Here is a 25,556-nt window from a genome sequence, read left to right on the forward strand (position 1 = left end):
ATAAATAGGGGAACATATTTTTTACACAAAACTTGTCTTACCATGAAATGGTTATCAATTGTTAGAAATTTGTGTTACGAAACATATGTTTCATTTCTGTTAATAATTTTAAGTTGTATGTCCCAAACAAATGCACTGGATTTGTTAAACCTACAGTATATCTTATCTAGTTTAAAATTTGTATTGACTTTCATTTTCAATGAGTGTTCACAAAGTTTTGACAGACAAGAAAAACTGGTTTTACATTATCTGCCTAGTCAACACCGCCTGTTCATAGCATGTCTACCGGCTCTAAACAGACGGCACTTTACTGCCTGGATCAATCCGAGGCCTTTATAATCCATATTTCTTTTGGGGAAAATGACCATCAAAGATTTTTTAATTGAATATAATTCTATCAATAGCCAGAATATCTTCACAAATGGAGATACCATAACCGGAAGGATTATTTTGGAGGTCTCGAAAGACACAACAATCCAATCTCTAATTTTTATTGGAAAAGGAAAGGCTACGGTTCGCTGGTCTGAACACTATGGACAATATTACAGCCGTTACTACTGGTCTGATGAGAAATATTATGAAATCAAACAACGTATTTTGAAATATGGTAATGTATCGAATTAGCTCTTTATTCATCATTGTTCCCAGCTTTGATTAAGACGCTTTGATTATACATCCAGGTAATGAAACAATTCCCAAAGGACGACATGCGTTCCCTTTTATCTTTAAGGTCCCTGACAGGTATGCATTTTGTCTTCTGGGTGTTGCTGACGGATCATGAACCTGCTTTTGTACGTTGCAGAAAAATGCCGTCTTCCTTCAAGTCAGGGACCGGTAAAGTTGTTCATAAGGTTAAGGCAGAGCTCAAACAGTCAATGAAACTGACAAAGGAAGCTAAAGCCCACTTTACATTTGTCTCTAAAGCTGACATGGATATACACGGACTCATGGTGAGAAGTCTGTTTAGATGGATTCATGAATATAATCCTCATTTAATTAACCAATTGATTTTTGTTTTCCTCTCAGGAACCTCAGCATGAGTGTACTGATAAAAGTCTCAGCGTCTTTGGCTCCGGAAATGTCGCAATGGATGTTTACACAAGCAGAATGGGATACCAGCAAGGTGGTGATATTTTTGAAAACTATTTAATGACGTCGATCGGACACCTGACATCATGGCGGTCACTTTTATTGTGAACTACAATGTGAACAACTCAATTGAAAAATAAGAAGGTATATTTTAGGGTGAACCGAGGAAAAAAAACCAAAACTGTAACAACCAGGTTGCATAAAAATGCACACCCTTAAAGGAAAAGGGCACATTTTTGGGGGAAATTTGCCCTTCATCCACAATCCTTATGAGAGACAAAAACATATGTATTTCCCTTTTCTGTGCGTTCTAATTAGTGAAAAACTGCTCGCAAGAGGCGGCTAACAAAGCAGTAAAAGGCGAATACCATCTAGTATGCCACAGGTGTCAACCTCAAGGCCCGGGGGCCAGATCTGACCCGCCACATCAATTTGTGTGGACCCCGAAAGCGTGGAAATAATATGTGTAAATAAAGTACCTTATCTCTTCTTAATAAATATATTACAAAAATAAATGTACTGTGTAAAATTACATATATTTACACTTTAATCATCTCTAATAATAAAACAAAAAATTATATCATCATACATTTCAAAACAATGTTATTGTTGAAATAAAGATAAATACTTAAATATCTGCTTGACTTATGATTTCAAAGCAAGTAATCCAACAAAATGTTCATGTAAAATCCACTTTCCATATAGAGTAATAATACACTATAAAACACAACAACAATAGATTTTACAGTGTAAAAAACTAATTTTTACGTAAAAAAACAAAAAACCCAGTGGTACCATTTTTCCATTCCATTTAATTTAATTCCATGTATTTTTTCATTTTATATGCTGTAAAAAAAAAAATTTAAAAAAAATTGTGGCGACTGAACTGCCAGTTTTAGACTTAGACTTAGACAAACTTTAATGATCCACAAGGGAAATTGTTCAACACAGTAGCTCAGTTACAATGACGGAAATTGTAAAGATGGAAAGGACAATGCAGGTATAAATAGACTAAATATAGCGATATAAAATATAACATATATACAAATATATGCAAATACATACATATGTGTATAGTATACTATATATACACAGATGTATTGTGTCTGTAACATATATACAATATATAACAATTACCATGTCCAATATTGGGCAGCACGGTGCAAGAGGGGTTAGTGCGTCTGCCTCACAATACGAAGTCCTGAGTAGTCCTGGGTTCAATCCCGGGCTTGGGATCTTTCTGTGTGGAGTTTGCATGTTCTCCCCGTGACTGCGTGGGTTCCCTCCGGGTACTCCGGCTTCCTCCCACCTCCAAAGACATGCACCTGGGGATAGGTTGATTGGCAACACTAAATTGGCCCTAGTGTGTGAATGTGAGTGTGAATGTTGTCTGTCTATCTGTGTGGGCCCTGTGATGAGGTGGCGACTTGTCCAGGGTGTACCCCGCCTTCCGCCCGATTGTAGCTGAGATAGGCTCCAGCGCCCCCCGTGACCCTGAAGGGAATAAGCGGTAGAAAATGGATGGATGGATGTCCAATATTACAGTATAAGTGACAGCAGCAGCATAAAATAGAGAGTAAATCCAGCAGAAAATATAAAATAGACATTAAAAACAAAGAGAAGTGGCTGACATAGAAGGTGTCAGGTAATAGACAGATATCATCTATTGCTGTATGGCGAGTGATTATACAGCTGGATGGAGTGCGGAATGAAGGAGTTCTTGAATCGCACAGTGCGGGAAGGAAGCTGAAGGAGCCTATTGGAGTATGAACTCCGCTGTCCCTCAATTGTCAGGTGGAGTGGGTGGGCAGGATTGTCCATGATGGCCAGCAGTTTGTCCAGTGTCCGCCTGTCCCTCACTGACACAAACGCCTCCAACTGCGTGCCAATAGTTTGGCCGGCTTTCCGGATCAGTTTATCAATCCGGTTTGAGTCCCTTTTGCTGGTACAGTACAATATAAAGATTTGGTTTTGTGCAGCGTACGTAAAAAAAAGACACTTATTCACATGTTTTATATATACACATTTATATTATTCACTGTTAAAAGCGGCCATAACTGCGATGTGGCCCTCAATGAAACAAGTTTGACACGCCTGTAGTATGCCTATAAAGATCTCTAAAAAACACCCAAAACCCTCCAACATCATTTTGTATACATGCTGGATGTAATGTTGCAACATTCATAATAATAAGTAATATGTACAGTATTTAGTCAGAGTAATTATGACAAAACACCAATAAATCAGATTTATAAAAATTAAAAAAAAAGAAGCTCTGATAAGCGAATTTAAAAAAAATGCAGCATTACCCAGACTGTGCTGTAGGTGTGTTAGCGTGAGCAAATGAAGCTGTCACAAGGTGTTGTTGGTGACGAACCCCAAGATGCAGAGAAGGCAGGCTTTGTCCAGGAAAACATGATTTAATGTTAAAAATAAAAGGTAAAAAACACAAACTAGGAACTAGGTATAGCCAAAACTGAAAACAGGAACCAGCAAACAGAAAAACTGGAAACAGCTAATGGCTAACAAGAAAACACGAAACAAAAGAGCTAGGAGAAAGCAAACTACAAATAGCTAACAGGAACAGCTTACCGCTACGACGACAGCGACAAGGACAAGTAGTCGCACGACAGGTAGTAGCTAGTGATGGGTCCGGCAACACCGATGCATCGGCGCATGCGTCGAGCTCATAGAGCAAAACCCTGTGTCGGTGCGCGTACCGCTTTTAGAAAGTCACCGATACGCGAACTGTGTCGCACTGACGCCTCCTCTGTGCCCTGTGAGCGGGTCTTTTCTACAGCCGGAGAAATAATAACTAAGAAGAGAAAGCGTCTAAAATTGAATACGTTGGAAAAACGGGTTTTTTTTGTAATAAAAATGTGTAAAAAAATAAATAAATAATTTCCAGGTCCACAAGCATCCTCATTCACAACACGTTCTCTTAGATTTCCATGTTACGATACATGCTCACATTATTTATTGACTGTATCTAAAAAAGATAAAAAATATATTTTTATTTAAATGAAGTTATGAAATAATCCTAAATGAAATACAATGACTTGGTTTATATTATTGTATATACTAGGTCATAAAATCAGTGTCAGTTGAGTCGGTCCATAGGTTGCCTGTAGGGATTTTTAATGTCCAGCAGATGTCAGTATTTAGTGACACAGCATCGACACAGTATCAATACAGTTTTGCAATGTGTCGAAACGCTTCATGACGCCTCATCAACCCATCACTATAGCTAACAGGAACAGCTTACCGCTACGACGACAGCGACAAGGACAAGTAGTCGCACGACAGGTAGTAGCTGTAACAATATCGACAATGACAGGTAGTGGTGACATCGACACGACACGACAGGAAGAAACGACAATACTCCAACACCGAGTGGAAGACAAAGCAGGTTTAAATAGCAGCTGGCTGATTGACACCAGGTGTGGCCAGGTGCCAATCAGCCACAGCTGAGGGGACACAGCACTCAGGGAGACAAACAGGAAACAGAACCAAAACAAGAACGCTGACAGGAAATACAACAAACAAAAAAACACTAAAACTAAAACACAACCAAACAGTCAGGGGCAAGCCTGACAGTAGCCCCCCTTCCCATAACGGATACCAGACGTTCTAGAAACCCTCCCCAAAAAAAACAGTCCAAAGTCACGGGAGGGTGGAGGGAGGAGGTGGGCCGCCAGGACAAGTGTCCCCGCAACCAGCGGGGAAGAGTCAGGTGGCGACGGCGAGTTGAACGCCGCCGCAATTGGCGAGGCGTTCGCCCATGAAACGACCACATTCTGTGGCTGATGAGAGGTTGGTGGCGCCCTCTGCTGGCCCACCAGGGAGGATGGTGGCGCCCTCTGCTGGCCCACCGTAGAGGATGGTGGCGCCCTCTGCTGGCCCACCGGAGAAGATGGTGGCGCCCTCTGCTGGCCCATCGGGGAGGATGGTGGCACCCTCTGCTGGCCCACCGGAGAGGATGGTGGCGCCCTCTGCTGGCCCACCGTAGAGGATGGTGGCGCCCTCTGCTGGCCCACCGGAGAGGATGGTGGCGCCCTCTGCTGGCTCACCGGAGAGGATGGTGATGATGGTGGCGTCTGCCGGCCCACCGGAGATGATGGTGGCGTCTGCCGGTGTGACAGAAGCGCTCCTAAACCTCCCCTGAGCTCACTATAAACAAATATGGCGTCGATGGTGTGAAACTTTTGCGTACTAGTTTTTTTTATAGATGTTCTGCAAAGATTACTCGGGGAAGCAAATTAAAAATTGCGCTTTAACACATCAAACCTTGTCAGCCACCTGAAAAGCCAACATCGCTATGACTGGGTTTTGAAAGCCTCCAAAGCCAGCTGCAAAATAAGATGTACATAAACTAATTATATCTCAATTTTAAAAAGCAATAGATATAAATAAGTTAATCAATTATTGGTATTAGCTGGAAAAAAAATATGTTGTGCATCCCTAGTTTTTAGCATCCACATTTTTCGTTACTTTACACCTCCTGGAGCATATACCAGCTACACCCGGGCGGAAGGCAGGGTACACCCTGGACAAGTTGCCTATAGTCAGGGTTAAACTGTAATGTAAATGATTGTGGCGGTGCGCCATGGCAATATATTAGCCGCCGCACCTTAAAAATGTGAGTTTTTGACGTGAAAACAAAATAATGTAATAAAGACTCTCAAAACTTTAGTACAATCTCCAATAACACCAGAAATAAATGCTCGATTTGTTGCCAGTCGTTTTTAATTAAGAAAAAAGTCACTTAGAGGATTGGACAAATCTGTAGAAAAAAATATATAATAAATAAAAGCACAATAAGCAAAATAGATCCATCACCCTCACCCCCGGGAGGTGAGGGGAGCAGTGAGCAGCAGCGGTGGCTGCGCCCGGGAATAATTTTTGGTAATTTAACCCCCAATTCCAACCCTTGATGCTGAGTGCCAAGCAGGGAGGTAACGGGTCCCATTTTTATAGTCTTTGGTATGACTCGGCCGGGGTTTGAACTCACGACCTACCGATCTCAGGGCGGACACCTTTCGATTTGTTTTAAATGTATGTTTACATTTCTTTCTTTTTTAAAGATAATATGTGCATCATAGCAAATAATGTGAAGACGTCATATTGGCCACGCCCTTAACCACGCCTCCCCCCCTCCGCCACAGGTATCTTGGCAATCTAGGGGAAACCCTAATAGTTGACAGTAAATGTGGAAAAATCTCTGAATGTATTTGTGTGTCTCCTTTATTTACATTATAAAAGCCTGGCATTTAACAATATGTGCACATGTTGTATCTGCAACTGGTGCAACGACACGAGTGATTTTTGTGTGTTGTGCCTCCTTGCAGGTGAAGATCTCCGGGTCAAAGTTGTAGTATATAACCAATCGTCTCGTGCGGTGAAGCCCAAAATGGTGTTGTACAAAAAGAAGAGCTTCTTTGCCCAGGGTGAAAGGAAACATTCCACCAAGGATATTCTTGAGGAAAAAGCGGAGTCGATTGACGCGTACAGCAAAGAGACGGTGAAAAAGGTGATAACCATTCCCAGAGAGCTGCCGTCGTCCATTTTGAATTGCGGCATCATCAAGCTGGAATACAGGCTGAAGGTAAACCACACAGACTGATTTGATCCACGACTAGAGGAACTAATACAGTTCTGTTTTTTACAGATCATCCTGGATATCAAATATGCAATCAACCCAAAAGTCAAACTTCCAATTGTCGTCTTACCTGCCTTGGATGTTCCTGACATAAAACAACCACCAGATCCCGCAGCTGCCTGTGGATTTGAAGCATTTGGGAACTCAAACCAACCAACCTGGAGTCAAACACCCCAGTGTAGAACCACAACAACTCAACTTCTGGACCTCCCTCCACCATATGAATCACACACAGCGTACCCTTTGGGTGATGCTGACAAATATGAAAGTTTTCTATAAGTCTCCTTCCACTGCCTTTAAAAAAAAAAATAAAGACAATGTAACTTGACTGGTGCCAATGAACGCCACACAGACTGAGGAACAGATTCTCTGAATGTTCTCTGTTGCATGCAATGGATTGCCATCCCCCCTCCCCATCCATGCGTGAGGAACACTTAAAGGGAAACTGCACTTTTGCTTATCGTTCACAATTATGAGAGACAAGAAGACAAAAGTTTTGTTATGGTTGCAGGAGGGAGTAGTGACGGCACAGTGCCACAAGGGGGTAATGTTGCTTTATGTTTTATTATATATATACACAATATATATAATAGTAGTGAATTATATTTATATAGCGCTTTTTTCTAGTGACTCAAAGCGCTTTACATAGTGAAACCCAATATCTAAGTTCCTTTTAAAGCAGTGTGGGTGGCACTGGGAGCAGGTGGGTAAAGTGTCTTGCCCAAGGACTTAACGGCAGTGAACCTGGAACCCTCAAGTTGCTGGCACGGCCACTCTACCAACCGAGCTATACCGCCCCGGTATATAATAATACACAATACTAAATATACATATACTAAACAAAAGAATGGAGTGAGACTAATCCAAAAGGGGTGTATGTGTGTGTGACTATGTGTGTAATTAATTGTTGTGTATTACCATATTGTGTTGGGCGAGAGGAGGGACAAAGCAGAAGAAGGTCCGTGAGACAAGCGGTAGGTCCATGGGGCTGAGAGAGAGACGTCAAGAGGTCCGTGCGCAATGCGGGGGTCGAGGATCGAGGGAGGCAGTCCAAAGTCCAAAGGGGAAGTCGAGGCGCACAGCTCGATTATGGAAGACACGGGAAGAACTGCGGGAAGACACAAGGGAGATCAGACAAGGGAACTCGGAAGGCAGGAGAGCAATCACGCACGCGGGAGGGAAGCCAGACACGGGATGCTTACTACGAACAGAAGACTAAGTTCCGGCCAGGATCCTTGAGTCCACTGGTCTTTATACAGCTCGCCCTCATCAGTCCCAGGTGTGCTGATTGCTGATCGCCCACATGGCGGCCAACGCGAGCAGGGACGTGTCTCGGCGGCTGCCAATGGAGGTGGTGGCAGACCCAGCTGCCGGAGAAAAGTGGGTTCGAGCCTGCACCGTGACAAGTTTTTTTTTTGCTCTCTAACATAAAAATCGTCTCATTCTGGGTAGCTAGCAATGCAGCTAATGGGAGAAATCAATTTTTACCTCTAAATAACTTTAAAAATGCATTCATAAACCGTCAACAATACGTCATTTATGTTCCATAACCTGTATAATAACCAAACTGTAGCAACATTGTTATTGTAAGAGTGAACACATAAGCACATTTTGGTTGGCATGACAACTTAGCAAAGAGGCAAAACAATTTCTGCTCAACTTGGGGAAAGTGTTGGGTCTTGCTGATGTCACCACCGAAAATCCTAAAATTAATCCAAACGAAAGCAGCACAATCGCTAATTTCAACGGCACAATCAACCTATCCCCAGGTGCATGTCTTTGGAGGTGGGAGGAAGCCGGAGTACCCGTAGGGAACCCACGCAGTCACGGGAAGAACATGCAAACTCCACACAGAAAGATCCCGAGGCCGGGATTGAACTCACGACTACTCAGGACCTTCGTATTGTGAGGCAGACGCACTAACCCCTCTTCCACCGTGCTGCCCCTTACTTACTTATTATCAAATAATGATTGTATTGTCGTCTTTGTTGTTGTTTACAAACTACAGAAACAAGTCTCCGGAGACAGGAAGACTTTAAGGGCAAAAAACAAATGATATAAACAAAAGCCAACGGTAGTTTTTGTTTGGGTTTACTTATTTTGCATTTTTGAATGTATTTTTGCTTAAAATATTGAATGTAATGAAAGGGAATAAATAATAAATGTTATTAATATTGTTGCACCGCCATCCTGTGTTTTTGTCTGATTATAATTGTGGTCAAAAATGTAATCATTCAGTTCTATTGAACGTTTGAAGAATCAGTATCAGCATTGGTATGACTGATATGTGTCATTGTGGCTATTGGCATTACCTTTTCCAATCGGGGTTAAGATATATATATATATATAAGAAATACTTAACTTTCAGTGAATTCTAGCAATATATATATTTTATTACATATATATATATATGTATATATAAATAAATAAAAGAAATACTTGAATTTCAGTGTTTATTTATTTACACATATACACACACATAACACTCATCTACTCATTGTTGAGTTAAGGGTTGAACTGTCCATCCTTGTTCTATTCTCTGTCACTATTTCAGAACACACACATTATACAAATATACATTATAAAATCAATAAGAAAACGGGAGCTCTAATTTGGGAGTCTGAATTAGGATCAGAAGTTCCTATATAAACATTGCACACTCACGTCGCCTTTTTGTATTGATTACTGCAGCTGTGCACTGGATTCATTCACAAATACAAACTACAACTCACAAACACTTTAGAGTTAGGCTCCACCATCAGAATGTGTACTTAAACTTATAAAGATCACATGGATATTATTCAGTGAGTTGATTCACCAAAACTAACCTGTTATACAGGAGGAAAAAGCACACAGGACGTTTCAATTGTTCACAGACTGGTCGCGCTCATCAGAATGACAAGACACTTCCGGTCTGCAGGTGATAGCATTCAATTGGGAAGAAACACCCTACTGCCCCCTACTGACCAATGTGAATACTGATAAATGTGTAATGACAGCTCCAAAAACAAATTCAAACCACAAAATAAAATAAATAAATCAACACAAAAATGTGACACATTATGGGTGGGTCACATATGCATGTACAGTAGATGGCAGTATTGTCCTGTTTAAAAGTGTCACAACATTGCTGTTTACGGCAGACGAACTGCTTTACGGTAGGTAGACGAAAACTTGACTGATGTTGTTGTGTGTTGTTACCGCGCTGGGAGGACGTTAATGAAACTGCCTAACAATAAACCCACATAAGAAACCAAGAACTCGCCCTCGGTCATTAGCTGTTTATATTATGGGAAAGCGGACGTGTGAACAGGCTGTCAACACGTCACTCAGGTCCGCATGGAGCTGGAGGGGGCGTGGCCTCCAGCTCAGCCTGAATTTCGGGAGATTTTCGGGAGAAAATTTGTCCCGGGAGGTTTTCGGGAGAGGCGCTGAATTTCGGGAGTCTCCCGGAAAATCCGGGAGGGTTGGCAAGTATGGCGGTCGCAGAGGCAAAAACTCGGACATGGGAGGAGTTCGGAGAAGCCATGGAAAACGACTTTCGGACGGCTTCGAAGCGATTCTGGACCACCATCCGCCGCCTCAGGAAGGGGAAGCAGTGTACTGTCAACACCGTGTATGGTGGAGATGGTGTTCTGCTGACCTCGACTGCGGATGTTGTGGATCGGTGGAGGGAATACTTCGAAGACCTCCTCAATCCCACCAACACGTCTTCCTATGAGGAAGCAGTGCCTGGGGCATCTGTAATGGGCTCTCCTATTTCTGGGGCTGAGGTTGCTGAGGTAGTTAAAAAGCTCCTCGGTGGCAAGGCCCCGGGGGTGGATGAGATCCGCCCGGAGTTCCTTAAGGCTCTGGATGCTGTAGGGCTGTCTTGGTTGACAAGACTCGCGGGCATCGCGTGGACATCGGGGGCGGTACCTCTGGATTGGCAGACCGGGGTGGTGGTTCCTCTCTTTAAGAAGGGGAACCGTAGGGTGTGTTCCAACTATCGTGGGATCACACTCCTCAGCCTTCCAGGTCAGTTACAGTATATTCAGGTGTACTGGAGATGAGGCTACGCCGGATAGTCGAACCTCGGATTCAGGAGGAACAGTGTGGTTTTCGTCCTGGTCATGGAACTGTGGATCAGCTCTATACTCTTGGCAGGGTCCTTGAGGGTGCATGGGAGTTTGCCCAACCAGTCTACATGTGCTTTGTGGACTTGGAGAAGGCATTCGACCGTGTCCCTCGGAAAGTTCTGTAGGGAGTGCTCAGAGAGTATGGGGTATCGGACTGTCTGATTGTGGCGGTCCGCTCCCTGTACGATCAGTGCCAGAGCTTGGTCCGCATTGCCGGCAGTAAGTCGTACACGTTTCCAGTGAGGGTTGGACCCCGCCAAGGCTGCCCTTTGTCACCGATTCTGTTCATAACTTTTATGGACAGAATTTCTAGGCGCAGTCAAGGTGTTGAGGTGATCTGGTTTCGTGGCTGCAGGATTAGGTCTCTGCTTTTTGCAGATGATGTGGTCCTGATGGCTTCATCTGGCCAGGATCTTCAGCTCTTACTGGATTGGTTCGCAGCCGAGTGTGAAGCAACTGGGATGAGAATCAGCACCTCCAAGTCCAAATCCATGGTTCTCGCCCGGAAAAGGGTGGAGTGCCATCTCTGGGTTTGGGAGGAGACCCTACCCCAAGTGGAAAAGTTCAAGTACCTCGGAGTCTTGTTTACGAGTGAGGGAAGAGTGGATCATGAGATCGACAGGCGGATCGGTGCGCCGTCTTCAGTAATGCGGACGCTTTATTGATCCGTTGTGGTGAAGGAGCTGAGCCGGAAGGCAAAGCTCTCAATTTACCGGTCGATCTACGTTCCCATCCTCACCTATGGTCATGAGCTTTGGGTTATGACCGAAAGGACAAGATCACGGATACTAGCGGCCAAAATTAGTTTCCTTCGCCGGGTGGCGGGGCTCTCCCTTAGCGATAGGGTGAGAAGCTCTGCCATCCGGGGGGAGCTCAAAGTAAAGCCGCTGCTCCTCCACATAGAGAGGAGCCAGAAGAGGTGTTTCGGGCATCTGGTCAGGATGCCACCCGATTGCCTCCCTAGGGAGGTGATTAGGGCACGTCCGACCGGTAGGAGGCCACGGGGAAGACCCAGGACACGTTGGGAAGACTATGTCTCCCGGCTGGCCTGGGAACATCCCGGGGATCCCCTGGGAAGAGCTGGACGAAGTGGCTGGGAAGAGGAAAGTCTGGGCTTCTCTGCTTATGCTGCTGCCCCCACGACCCGACCTCGGATAAGCGGAAGAAGATGGATGGATGGACAAATAGCCGTATTATTAGTCCAGAATCTTAACATACCAAAAAATACTGGTACTCGGTATACATCCATAGTATTCACAAAGTTTTAAAAGACAAGAAAAACTGGTTTTCCGTTATCTGCATAATCAACACCGCCTGTTCATAGCGTGTCTGCGAGCTCCAAACTGGCAGTAGTTTACTGTTTGGATCAACCCGAGGCTTTTATAATACGTATTTCTTGTGGGAAAATGACCATCAAAGCTTTTTTGATTGAATATAATTCCATCATTAGCCAGAATATCTTCACAAATGGAGATACCATAACCGGAAGGATTATTTTGGAGGTCTCAAAGGACACAACAATCCAATCTCTAATTTTTATTGGAAAAGGAAAGGCTACGGTTCGCTGGTCTGAACACTATGGACAATTTCATAGCCGTTACTACTGGTCTGATGAGAAATATTATGAAATCAAACAACATATTTTGAAATATGGTAATGTATCGAATTAAGCTCTTTTTTCATCTTTGTTCCCAGCTTTGATTAAGACGCTTTGATTATACATCCAGGTAATGAAACATTTCCCAAAGGACGACATGCGTTCCCTTTTACCTTCAAGGTCCCTGACAGGTATGCATTTTGTCTTCTGGATGTTGCTGACAGATCATGAACCTGCTTTTGTACGTTGCAGAAAAATGCCGTCTTCCTTCAAGTCAGGGACTGGTAGAATTGTTCATAAAGTTAAGGCAGAGCTCAAACAGTCAATGAAACTGACAAAGGAAGCTAAAGTCCACTTTACATTTGTCTCCAAAGCTGACATGGATATACAAGGACTCATGGTGAGAAGTCTGTTTAGATGGATTCATGAATATAATCCTCATTTAATCGTTTTGTCTCTCAGGAACCTCAGCATGAGTGCACTGATAAAAGTCTCAGCGTCTTTGGCTCCGGAAATGTCACAATGGATGTTTACACAAGCAGAATGGGATATCAGCAAGGTGGTGATATTTTTGCAAACTTTTAAAAGTAATTAAAACAACGTTGAGAACATGCTGAATTAGGTCCTGATTTTGAGCAACTCAAACATAACGTTGAAACAACATGCTTTTTGATCATGTTTAATCAATGTTGGGTTCTGATGTTGATTTGACCATTGAAATTTGGTCATTTCCCAACCAACAACGTGGATCCAACGTAAGACATCAACGTTGTCTCAATTTACAAATACAACTAATTTGCGACGTCAGTTTTGAAGGACATGATCAATACAGGCCAAAAGTTTGGACACACCTTCTCATTTCTTTATTTTCATGACTATTTACATTGTAGATTGTCACTGAAGGCATAAAAACTATGAATGAACACATGTGGAGTTATGTACTTAACAAAAAAAAGGTGAAATAACTGAAAACATGTCTTATATTCTAGTTTCTTCAAAATAGCCACCCTTTGCTCTGATTACTGCTTTGCACACTCTTGGCATTCTCTCGATGAGCTTTAAGAGGTTGTCACGTGAAATGGTTTTCCCTTCACAGTTGTGCTTGAAGCTGATTGAGAGAATGCCAAGAGTGTGCAAAGCAGTAATCAGAACAAAGGGTGGCTATTTTGAAGAAACTAGAATATAAAACATGTTTTCAGTTATTTCACCTTTTTTTGTTAAGTACATAACTCCACATGTGTTCATTCATAGTTTTGATGCCTTCAGTGACAATCTACAATGTAAATAGTCATGAAAATAAAGAAAACGTATTGAATGAGAAAGTGTGTCCAAACTTTTGGCCTGTACTGTATATATAATTAACATTGCATCAATGTCTTGTGCCTGCAGGGAAGGTTTTATTGTGAACTGCAACGTGAACAATCCAATTGAAAAATATACAAAAAAAACATGCCGACATAATTTTTTCCCTTTTCTGTGAGTTCTAAATAGTGAACAACAGCTAGCAAGAGGTGGCTAACAATGCAGGTGATGGGAAAGTGATCTATTCCGCTTATAAAGCCTTTTAAAAAACACCCAAAAACCTCCAACACCATTTCATATACATGCTATAAGTATGTATATAATGTTGTGGCATTCATGAAAACATGTAATATTTACCGTAACTTCTTTGCTTACTTCAGAATACTCCTCACTACTCAGATGAAAAATATTCCCAGCGATATCTCAATGCTGCGTTCCTTTTGTGAGGAGCCAAGTTAAAAGAGTATCAAGTTGGTAGCGTGTGGAATTTGACCAACTTCTCAGTTTGCTGCCATAACCTTCCACTACACAGGTGAGATGGATGATTTATAATCTGGCATGGACTTTTCCGAACTCAAATGCAACACAGCAGCAGCAGAAGCATCTCATGCTCCTTCTTGTTCTTTATTTCATGTCGGGTCGCAACCAACGTTTTTAGCAGCTTAAACTAGCTTGTAGATGTCTACTAGCTCATGGTCAGAGGAGCAGCGTGATGCCGCCAGAAAAGTAGTTCCTCTGTGTTAGCGCTTACAATAACGATGTCGTTATTTGCTGTAGCTTTGTTAATATGCAGGTCACAGCATGTAAATAGAGCGTTTTTTTAGAGCTCTTTGTAGGCAGAATGGATGGATCCCAATTACCTGCCACGTACTAGCAGTTTTTCACTATTTAGAAAGCTCAGATATGGGAAAGATGTATTCTTTAGGGCACAAAATTCCCCACAAAAGGCAATTTTCTTAACTGTTTAAAAAAAATTCCACTCTCAGGCATACACCGGGTGTAATTTGGGTGCATAGCAATTACACAACATTTCTGGCACAGCCTTGGATTTTGTCTTGTCACCTGTTCGATGTCATCACAGCCTCACATCACAGGCGAGCAACACATTTCAACATAGTTGTACTTTTCCATCACTTTTCCATTACCTGCCACGTACTAGCAGTTTTTCACTATTTAGAAAGAGCAGATATGGGAACGATGTATTCTTTAGGGCACAAAATTCCCCACAAAAGGCAATTTTCTTAACTGTTTAAAAAAAATTCCACTCTCAGGCATACACCGGGTGTAATTTGGGCGCATAGCAATTACACAACATTTCTGGCACAGCCTTGGATTTTGTCTTGTCACCTGTTCGATGTCATCACAGCCTCACATCACAGGCGAGCAACACATTTCAACATAGTTGTACTTTTCCATCACTGTTGTTATCACTAGGGATGTCCGATAATGGCTTTTTGCCGATATCCGATATTCCGATGTTGTCCAACTCTTTAATTACTGATACCAATATCAACCGATACCGATATCAACCGATATATACAGTCGTGGAATTAACACATTATTATGCCTAATTTGGACAACCAGGTATGGTGAAGATAAGGTACTTTAAAAAAAAAATTATAAAATAAAATAAGATAAATAAATTAAAAACATTTTCTTAAATAAAAAAGAAAGTAAAACAATATAAAAACAGTTACGTGGAAACTAGAAAAACAGTTACGTGGAAACTAGTAATTAATGAAAATTAGTAAAATTAACTGTTAAAGGTTAGTACTATTAGTGGACCAGCAGCACGCACAATCATGTGTGCTTACGGACTGTATCCCTTGCAGACTGTATTGATATATATTGATATATAATGTAGGAACCAGAATATTAATAACAGAAAGAAGCAACCCTTTTGTGTGAATGAGTGTAAATGGGGGAGGGAGGTTTTTGGGTTGGTGCACTAATTGTAAGTGTATCTTGTGTTTTTTATGTTGATTTAATAAAAAAATAAAAAAATAAATAAATAAATAAAAAATTTAAAAAAACAACCATACCGATAATAAAAAAAACGATACCGATAATTTCCGATATGACATTTTAACGCATTTATCTCTAATTATCACTATTGTCGCTTACGTCACGGAAACCTTAAACGTTTCCTTCAATTATAAGGCATCACTTTTGAAAGACATGCCGCGCAAAAATGAAGGAAATCTCTGCTTTTTGTTTGTGATATTGCTAATCTCATGCTCGAAAGGCATAATAGGTCCCCTTTTATGAAATGTTCAAATCAGAAAACAAATTCATAACACACTTTACTAGAAAAATATTAATATTTATTTTATTTGTTATTGGTAATCAATTTCCAAAATGAAATACAGTGCTTCTCAATTATTTTCGGAAATTTTTGCGACCCCCCGTTGGTGAATTACTCTATTTTCTGGACTATATTTGCACCCTGCCGCTTATGAAACGGTGCATAATGTTTTGTATTCACCAAATAGTTTACAAAAACACAGACACGCAGTCTGAAAAGGTTTGTTATTGTTTGTGCCATGTCGCCATCTTTTGGACGGGTTTGCTCACTGCAGGTGCTGCGAATTGCACGTCTGCAGTCCTTCCTTCTGTTTAGTGCCTTGAACCGGAAGTACAAGTGCCGTTCCGTCTACTAGTCATCCACAGCGTTTGTAAGTTTTACAATACAACCGAAACAATTCATACGTGTTGGATTGTAGTGTTTTCATGCATATTTGTACGCGCTCTCGTAATGTAATGAAGTTAGGATCGTTAGCATGAGCTAATATGCTAACAGGTTTACAAGTGTCTGGGTTATTAACTCATGATGGCATTATTTTTGTATCGTTTCAGTTTCACAAATTCCTCAGTAAATTCACAAGAACGTCACCGTGGAGTTATTGAGTCTGTTTAGCTGATCTAATGGGTTCATGATCATGACTTTTCTGTTTTGTTTGATCAGCCATTTTACTGCCGTGTAACAGGCACCGTTTGGAAACAATTAAGGTATGTAAATAAACATTTACAAAATCTTTCTGTGTAAATAACTTATTTCACAACTTATATATCTGCGGCTTATAGTCCGATTCGGCTAATTCACAGTTTAGAAACATGTTTTCCTTTCAAAATTCAATGGGTTTTTGATTGATTGATTCAGACTTTTATTAGTAGATTGCACAGTGAAGTACATATTCCGTACAATTGACCACAAAATGGTAACACCTGAGTAAGTTTTTCAACTTGTTTAAGTCGGGGTCTACGTTAATCAATTCATGGTACAAATATATACTATCAGCATAATACAGTCATCACACAAGTTAATCATCAGAGTATATACATTGAATTATTTACATTTTTTACAATCCGGGGGTTGGGATGTGGAGGCGGTTGGGGCGGGGGGGTTAGGTTTGGTTGATATCAGCACTTCAGTCATCAACAATTATATCATTTGAGAAATGGACATTGAAACAGTGTAGGTCTGACTTAGTAATATATGTACAGCGAGCGGTGAACATAGTGAGTTCAGAAAGCATAAGAACAAGTATATACATTGGATTATTTACATTTGATTATTAACAATCCGGGGAGGTGGGATGTGGTGGGGGGAGGGTGTTAGTCTAGGGTTGTAGTTGAAGGAGGATAGAGATGCACTTTCTTTTACACCTGTTGGGAGCGCATTCCACATTGATGTGGCATAGAAGGAGAATGAGTTAAGACCTTTGTTAGATCGGAATCTGGGTTTAACGTGGTTAGTGGAGCTCCTCCTGGTGTTGTGGTTATGGCGGTCATTTACGTTATGGAAGTAGTTTGACATGTACTCCGGTATCAGAGAGGTGTAGCGAATTTTATAGACTAGGCTCAGTGCGGTGTGGCTTATACACCGGTGTGCTCTATAGTCCAGAAAATACGGTACTATTGATAACTCGATAATATTTAATCATTATTTTGTACAACACACTGTGTGAGTTAAATTCTTTAAATTCAAAGAATTAAGGATATGTCTTTAATGACGACTACGTTGTACACATGTTCCTGTGCACTGACCACTTCAACTACAAACCCTGTTTCCATATGAGTTGGGAAATTGTGTTAAATGTAAAAATAAACGGAATACAATTATTTGCAAATCCTTTTCAACCCATATTCAATTGAATGCACTACAAAGACAAGATATTTGATGTTCAAACTCATAAACTTTATTTTTTTTTTGCAAATAATAATTAACTTAGACTTTCATGGCTTCAACCCGTGCCAAAGTAGTTGGGAAAGGGCATGTTCACCACTGTGTTACATGGCCTTTCCTTTTAACAACACTCAGTAAACGTTTGGGAACTGAGGAGACACATTCTTTAAGCTTCTCAGGTGGAATTCTTTTCCATTCTTGCTTGATGTACAGCTTAAGTTGTTCAACAGTCCGGGGGTCTCCGTTGTGGTATTTTAGGCTTCATAATGCGCCACACATTTTCAATGGGAGACAGGTCTGGACTACAGCCAGGCCAGTCTAGTACCCGCACTCTTTTACTATGAAGCCACGTTGATGTAACACGTGGCTTGGCATTGTCTTGCTGAAATAAGCAGGGGCGTCCATCGTAACGTTGCTTGGATGGCAACATATGTTGCTTCAAAACCTGTATGTACCTTTCAGCATTAATGGCCCCTTCACAGATGTGTAAATTACCCATGTTTTGGGCACTAATACAACCCCAGACCATCACAGATGCTGGCTTTTCAACTTTGCGCCCATAACAATCCGGATGGTTATTTTCCTCTTTGGTACGGAGGACACGACGTCCACAGTTTCCAAAAACAATTTGAAATGTGGACTCGTCAGACCACAGAACACTTTTCCACTTTGTATCAGTCCATCTTAGATGAGCTCAGGCTCAGCGAAGCCAACGGCGTTTCTGGGTGTTGTTGATAAACGGTATTCGCCTTGCATAGGAGAGTTTTAACTTGCACTTACAGATGTAGCGACCAACTGTAGTTACTGACAGTGGGTTTCTGAAGTGTTCCTGAGCCCATGTGGTGATATCCTTTACACACTGATGTCGCTTGTTGATGCAATACAGCCTGAGGGATCGAAGGTCACGGGCTTAGCTGCTTACATGCAGTGATTTCTCCAGATTCTCTGAACCTTTTGATGATATTACGGACCGCAGATGGTGAAATCCCTAAATTCCTTGCAATAGCTGGTTGAGAAAGATTTTTCTTAAACTGTTCAACAATTTGCTCACGCATTTGTTGACAAAGTGGTGACCCTTGCCCCATCCTTGTTTGTGAAGGACTGAGCATTTCATGGAATCTACTTTTATACCCAATCATGGCACCCACCTGTTCCCAATTTGCCTGTTCACCTGTGTGATGTTCCAAATAAGTGTTTTGATGAGCATTCCTAAACTTTATCAGTATTTATTGCCACCTTTCCCAACTTCTTTGTCACGTGTTGCTGGCATCAAATTCTAAAGTAAATGATTATTTGCAAAAAAAAAACATGTTTATCAGTTTGAACATCAAATATGTTGTTTTTGTAGCATATTCAACTGAATATGGGTTGAAAATGATTTGCAAATCATTGTATTCCGTTTATATTTACATCTAACACAATTTCCCATCTCATATGGAAACGGGGTTTGTAGGTATAACAGGGAGCTTGATGGAGTACTGCCGCCACCTAGCTGCAGGCATGAGTATTGCTCTAACATGAAAACTAGAGGGCCGCACTCTGAAAAATCTGTGGATAGGGGTGTCATTTTGCTGTACATGATTTTCAAAGCCAGCAAACACAGATTTTTTTCTTTTTAAAGAATAAAACACAGCCTGCATGTCAGCTTTGGGTTTGTATAAGGGGTGCATGATGAATATCGGACAGATGAGAATTGTGCCGATATGAGGAGTTGTGACATAAAACAGATTAATCAGATAACATTAACAAAAATAAAAAAACATTCCAATTATGTGAGATTACCTATACTGTGCTGTTGGTACGTTAGAGTGAGCACATTTTTTTTCTCCCTAAAGGGGGGCGTAACAGAAAATATTTGACAAGCACTGCTGTAAACAAACATGACGTCGATTGTGTGACACTTCTTCATTGTTTCAGATGAAAACACTTTATGTACTATTTTCACCAAATATTTTGCGACAAGGGGAAAAAAAAACATCACACATCAACACATTCAACCTTATCGGAAAAGCCAGCATCATAGGGTTGTACGGTATACCGGTACTAGTATAGTATTGCGGTACTAATGAATCAAAAACGGTACTATACTCTGTTTGAAAAGTACCGGTTCCCGGGCATGACGGCGCGTCGTCACGTCGTGACATTGCTGGTTTTACGAGCAGAGGAGCATGTTCGACAGCGCACACACACGGAGTACTTACAAGCAGACATAGTGTGTAAACAGAAAAGGAAAAAAAATAACTAAAAACTAACAAATTATAATACTGAAAACGCCCTCAGGAAGAGGTGCTTTAAGACATGGTTGGCTATCTAGCGGCTAACATTCATTCGCAGTCGGCAGTGTTTTAGCTGCTTCTAAATCACTAATCCTCGCCTCCATGGCGACGAATAAAGTAAGTTTCTTACAAGTATCATCCCTGCAGGACGAGGAATAGCTAAACATGTTTCACTACACACATAGGAGGATACAATAGCTCACCGGCGTCACCGCTAACAAAAGCTAGCGCGCCTGAATGTAAACAAATGCCATTGGTGGATCTACACCTGACATCCACTGTAATGATACCAAGTACCATAGCGTATCTAGTCGATACTACTATGATTACATCAATATTTTTTATCGTCACAAAATTTTTTTCCCTATGACCAATGTATGATCCTGTAACTACTTGTATCGGTACCTAAATTTGTGGTATCATCCAAGACGAATGCAAAGTATGAAATAACAGAAGAATAAGTGATTTTTACATTTTAACAGAAGTGTAGATAGAACATGTTAAAAGAGAAAGTAAGCAGATATTAACAGTAAATGAACAACTTGATTAATAATCCATTTTTACAATGTGTCCTTTATAATTTTGACAAAATAATAGAATGATAATTGTCACAATATGTTACTGCATACATCAGCAGACAAATTAGGAGCCTTTGTTTGTTTACTTACTACTAAAAGACAAGTTGTCTAGTATGTTCACTATTTTATTTAAGGACAAAATTGTTCTTCGATTGCAATAATAAACATATTTTTAATGTACCCTAAGATTTTAATAAATAAATAAAGCCAATAATGCCATTTTTTTGTTGTACCCTTTATTTACAAAAGTATCGAAAGGTATTGAAAAGTATCAAAATACATTTTGGTACTGGTACCAAAATACATTTTGGTACCGGTACCAAAATGTCCTTCAAAACAACCCTACAGCATCGCTATGATGCTGTTTTGAAAGCTTCCAAAGACGCTTGCTGCGAAATAAGCTGCTCCAAAGACAGCTGCAAAGAAAGGGGTACACAAACCCGCTGTATCTATATTTTAAAAAACAATAGATATAAGTAAGTTAATCGGTTATTGGTATCAGCTGGAAAAAATATATTGTACATCCCTAGTCTTCAGTGTCAACATTTCAACTTTCACTCGTCACTATACTTCTATTTACTCTTTTGTTCCACTTTGTTTGTACTTCTTGGTAATAGTTGAGTAAGTACATTCTATTTGCAAAGTGAGTATATTTTATATATAAAGGGCTGGACAAAACATAGGTGGATTAAAACAACAATTAAATCAATAAAAAGACAGGGGCAGCATCATAAGAAGGATAAAACATGTATTAAAAAAATCTAGTTAAACGGTTGATTATCTAAAAACTTTACTAAAAAGCGAAGTTTTCAAAGTTTTTTAAAAGAGTCAACACAGTCAAACTCACGGACCCCACTGCCCTATTTGAGAAACCCTGCTGTAATGTAAAGCCTAACAATTACAGTTTGTTTTCAATTAAGTTGTAGAGCAGGGGTGTCAAACTCAAGTACAGAGTGGGCTAAAATTTAAAACTGAACAAAGCCGCGGGCCAAGGTTGAACAAATGTACCTTTTAATAGGGACCCAAACAAGTTTTGCATTGAATATTGAACAAGCAAGGCTTATATAACTTTATAGTGACATGCAAAATCGAGTTTCAAATAATAATAATGATAATTCAAAAATATCAATGGCATATCAAATAAAATTTAAATAAAAATTGAATGCCTCTTTTCTATTTGCAGCCTTCTGAGGTAAATATCAAAATAAAATGTTTCCACAGGCTAATAATACATTTGAAAATAAATTAACAATAATGAATGAATCAAGCAAGAGAAAGCATGAATAAAACGTTAATTATTGCTCAGTTTGCTCCACTGATTTGCTTTAACACTGAATATGGAACAAGCAACGCTTATATAACTTAATAGTGCAAAATTAACTTTCAAAAAACAAACGAAAAAACATCAATGGTATATTAAATAAAATTTAAATAAAAAATTGAATGCCTCTTTTATATTTGCAGCCTTCTGAAGTAAATATCAACATTAACTTTTTCCACAGGCTAATACATTTGAAAATAAAATAACAATGAATAAATCAACCATTCAGGCCTTTTTACTGCTCAGTTTGCGACACACTGATCTAATCTGATGCCTGATGCCTGCCATCTTTTCTGGTATGCTAGTTCATTAATGTCGGGGCTCAGGCGGGCGGGGTTTGGTGGTAGCGGGGGATGTATATTGTAGCGTCCCGGAAGAGTTAGTGCTGCTAGGGGTTCTGGGTATTTGTTCTATTGTGTTTATGTTGTGTTACGGTGCGGATGTTCTCCCGAAATGTGTTTGTCATTCTTGTTTGGTGTGGGTTCACAGTGTGACCTGTATGGCTGTTGATCAAGTATGCCTTGCATTCACTTATGTGTGTGTAGAAGCCGCATATATCATGTGACGGGGCCGGCACGCTGTTAGTATGGAGAAAAAGCAGACGTGACGACAGGTTGTAGAGGACGCTAAAGGCAGTGCCTTTAAGGCACGCACCCAATATTGTTGTCTGGGTGGAAATCGGGAGAAATTCGGGAGAATGGTTGCCCCAGGAGACTTTCAAGAGGGGCACTGAAAATCGGGAGTGTTGGCAAGTATGAGTATTAGCGGTGAATGCGGTGTTACACCGGCACCGCCGCTGTATAATACCGGCGGGCCAGCTCTAATGTTAATTTGATATTGCCTCAAGGGCCAAATGAAATTACACCAAATTTGGCCCGCGGACCAGAGTTTGACACCCATGTTGTAGAGGTTATAGTTGACATGCAATTTGGAAAAAGCTCTGAATTTATTTGTGTCTCCTTTATTTATCTCATAAAAGCCTGGCATTTAACAATATGGGCAACGACACGTGTGATTTTTGAGTGTTGTGCCTCCTTGCAGGTGAAGATCTCCAGGTCAAAGTTGTAGTCCATAACCAATCGTCTCGTGCGGTGAAGCCCAAAATGGTGTTGTACAAAAAGAAGAGCTTCTTTGCCCAGGGTAGCAGGAAATGTTCCACCAAGGATATTCTTGAAGAAAAAGCGAAGTCGATTGACGCGTACAGCAAAGAGACGGTAAAAAAGGTGATAACCATCCCCAGAGAGCTGCCGTCGTCCATTTTGAATTGCGGCATCATCAAGCTGGAATACAGGCTGAAGGTAAACCACACAGACTGATTTGATCCACGACTAGAGGAACTCATACAGTTCTGTTTTTTACAGATCATTCTGGATATCAAATATGCAATCAACCCAAAGATCAAACTTCCAATCGTCGTCTTACCCGCCTTGGATGTTCCTGACATAAAACAACCACCAGATCCCGCAGCTGCCTTTGGATTTGAAGCATTTGGGAACTCAAACCAACCAACCTGGAGTCAAACACCCCAGCTTAGAACAACAACAACTCAACCTATGGACCTCCCTCCACCATATGATTCACACGCAGCGTACCCTTTGGGTGGTGCTGACAAATATGAAAGTTTTTAGTAAATCTCCTTCAACTGACCTACTTCTTAAACAAAAGACCCGAGAGGCGCCAACGAACACCACAACACACTGAGGAACAGCTCCTGACCTCTGATGATGCTCTGGAGCAATGGATACCAATCCCACCAGCTCTCGTCCCCATCCCTGCACGTGGAGGACTTAACTTGCACACCTGTACCAACTGTGCTGAACTGGGCTTTTATTTGGTTTGATTTGCTGTGACTGTTTTTCAATTATATTTGCATTACAGGATCACAATTCATTTTAAATGATCTGTCTAGGGTACACTTATTAATGATGAAAAATTATACCTATGTGTGATTATCGCAATGAATTTTCAGTTAACTATGAACCACTCATCTGTGCATCAGTTGGGGACGTCTCTGCGCTGCTGACCTGTCTCCACTCAAGATGATCTCCGGCTGGCCCCACTATGGACTGGACTCTCACAATATTATGCTAGATACACTTGACGTCCATTGCACCGGTCGCCTGACAATGAGGTTTCTCATTGTCATCTCATTGGGTTGAGTTTTTTCTTGCCCTGATGTAGGATCTGAGCCGAGGATGTCGTTGTTGCTTGTACAGCCCTTTGAGACACTCGTGATTTAGGGTTATATAAGTATACTTTGATTGATGATTGATTGAAAATGCAATTAATCACGATTACATAATTTAATCGTTTGACAGCCCTAATAATGATCTATAACCTACTTACAGTTTCCAACCTTGTCAAAGTATATTAAACCATGTGTTAATCACAAAGATTATTGTTTATTTAACACATAAATCTTAGGCTTAGGTCAGGCTGATTAGAAAACTGTGCACTAATCAAATAGACTGCATTAGAAGGGACTCATAAATAACTGACAAAAAATAAATATAAATATAATTTTGTTGTGCTAAAACAAATACATTTAATTAATAATGAATATGTTTCCTAAATAAACAGTCAATGAAATGTAAGTGCAAATAAAACAATTGTGTTTAACCACTGTAGTCATAATTTTTGCGCTCATAAAACGCTTTGCTCAAGACTTTTTCTGCTGTGAAACAGATATTTTTTGGCGGCCTTCGAGGAGGCGTTTGCAGCCCTAAAATGGTTGGTTAAGAAACACTGCTCTACCATATATGGAGATATCCTCTAACATCGGCAAAATACATCACTTAAGTCTCAAATTCCAAACAGCTTGTTTGTTGCAGAAGGCAGAAGGCAAAGTTGTTCGATAAATATCTCTTTCTTAATATAATCGCATTAATCATGTACTCACGCAGATTCAACACACAGTTCATTTTGCTCCTTACCTGAGTTGTTATACGGTCAGTGATCAGGTCAGTACGTGTATATGCATTCTGTATGTCGGTGCAAAGATGAGTAAAGTGACCCAGACTGGTGTGCTTGCTGGTAAACTTCAACACATCCTGACTGGACTAGAAATGGAAACTGTACATACAGTACAGGCCAAAGGTTTGGACACACCTTCTCAATCACCTTCTCAATCACAACACAACTGATGGTCCCAACCCCATTGATAAAGCAAGAAGTTCCACTAATCAACCCTGATAAGGCACACCTGTGAAATAAAAAAAAAAAAAACACTTCAGGTGACTACCTCTTGAAGCTCATCGAGAGAATGCCAAGAGTGTGCAAAGCAGTGATCACAGCAAAGGGTGGCTATTTTGAAGAAATTTGAATATAAAACATGTCTTCAGTTAGTTCACCTTTTTTTGTTAAGTACATAACTCCACATGTGTTCATTCATAGTTTTGATGCCTTTAGTGACAATCTACAATGTAAAATA

The 25,556-nt window shown here is 40.7% G+C and overlaps 2 protein-coding genes across 2 annotated transcripts; both read left to right on the forward strand.

Annotated features, from left to right (window-relative positions):
- Positions 1–301: 301 nt before the first annotated feature.
- Positions 302–7,495, forward strand: LOC133623337 (arrestin domain-containing protein 3-like). Its single transcript, XM_061986551.1, has 6 exons — positions 302–607; positions 681–741; positions 803–950; positions 1,027–1,123; positions 6,438–6,694; positions 6,758–7,495. The coding sequence occupies exons 1-6, from the start codon at positions 361–363 to the stop codon at positions 7,025–7,027; spliced, it is 1,080 nt and encodes a 359-aa protein (XP_061842535.1). The 5' UTR covers positions 302–360; the 3' UTR covers positions 7,028–7,495.
- A 4,729-nt stretch (positions 7,496–12,224) lies between these two features.
- On the forward strand, positions 12,225–25,414 carry LOC133623338 (arrestin domain-containing protein 3-like). Its single transcript, XM_061986552.1, has 6 exons — positions 12,225–12,519; positions 12,594–12,654; positions 12,716–12,863; positions 12,926–13,022; positions 23,168–23,424; positions 23,488–25,414. Exons 1-6 carry the CDS (start codon positions 12,273–12,275, stop codon positions 23,752–23,754), a joined length of 1,077 nt encoding a protein of 358 aa, XP_061842536.1. The 5' UTR covers positions 12,225–12,272; the 3' UTR covers positions 23,755–25,414.
- Positions 25,415–25,556: the final 142 nt, after the last annotated feature.

The sequence above is a fragment of the Nerophis lumbriciformis genome, linkage group LG12 (genome assembly GCF_033978685.3).
Source record: "Nerophis lumbriciformis linkage group LG12, RoL_Nlum_v2.1, whole genome shotgun sequence".
Classification (NCBI taxonomy): domain Eukaryota; kingdom Metazoa; phylum Chordata; class Actinopteri; order Syngnathiformes; family Syngnathidae; genus Nerophis; species Nerophis lumbriciformis.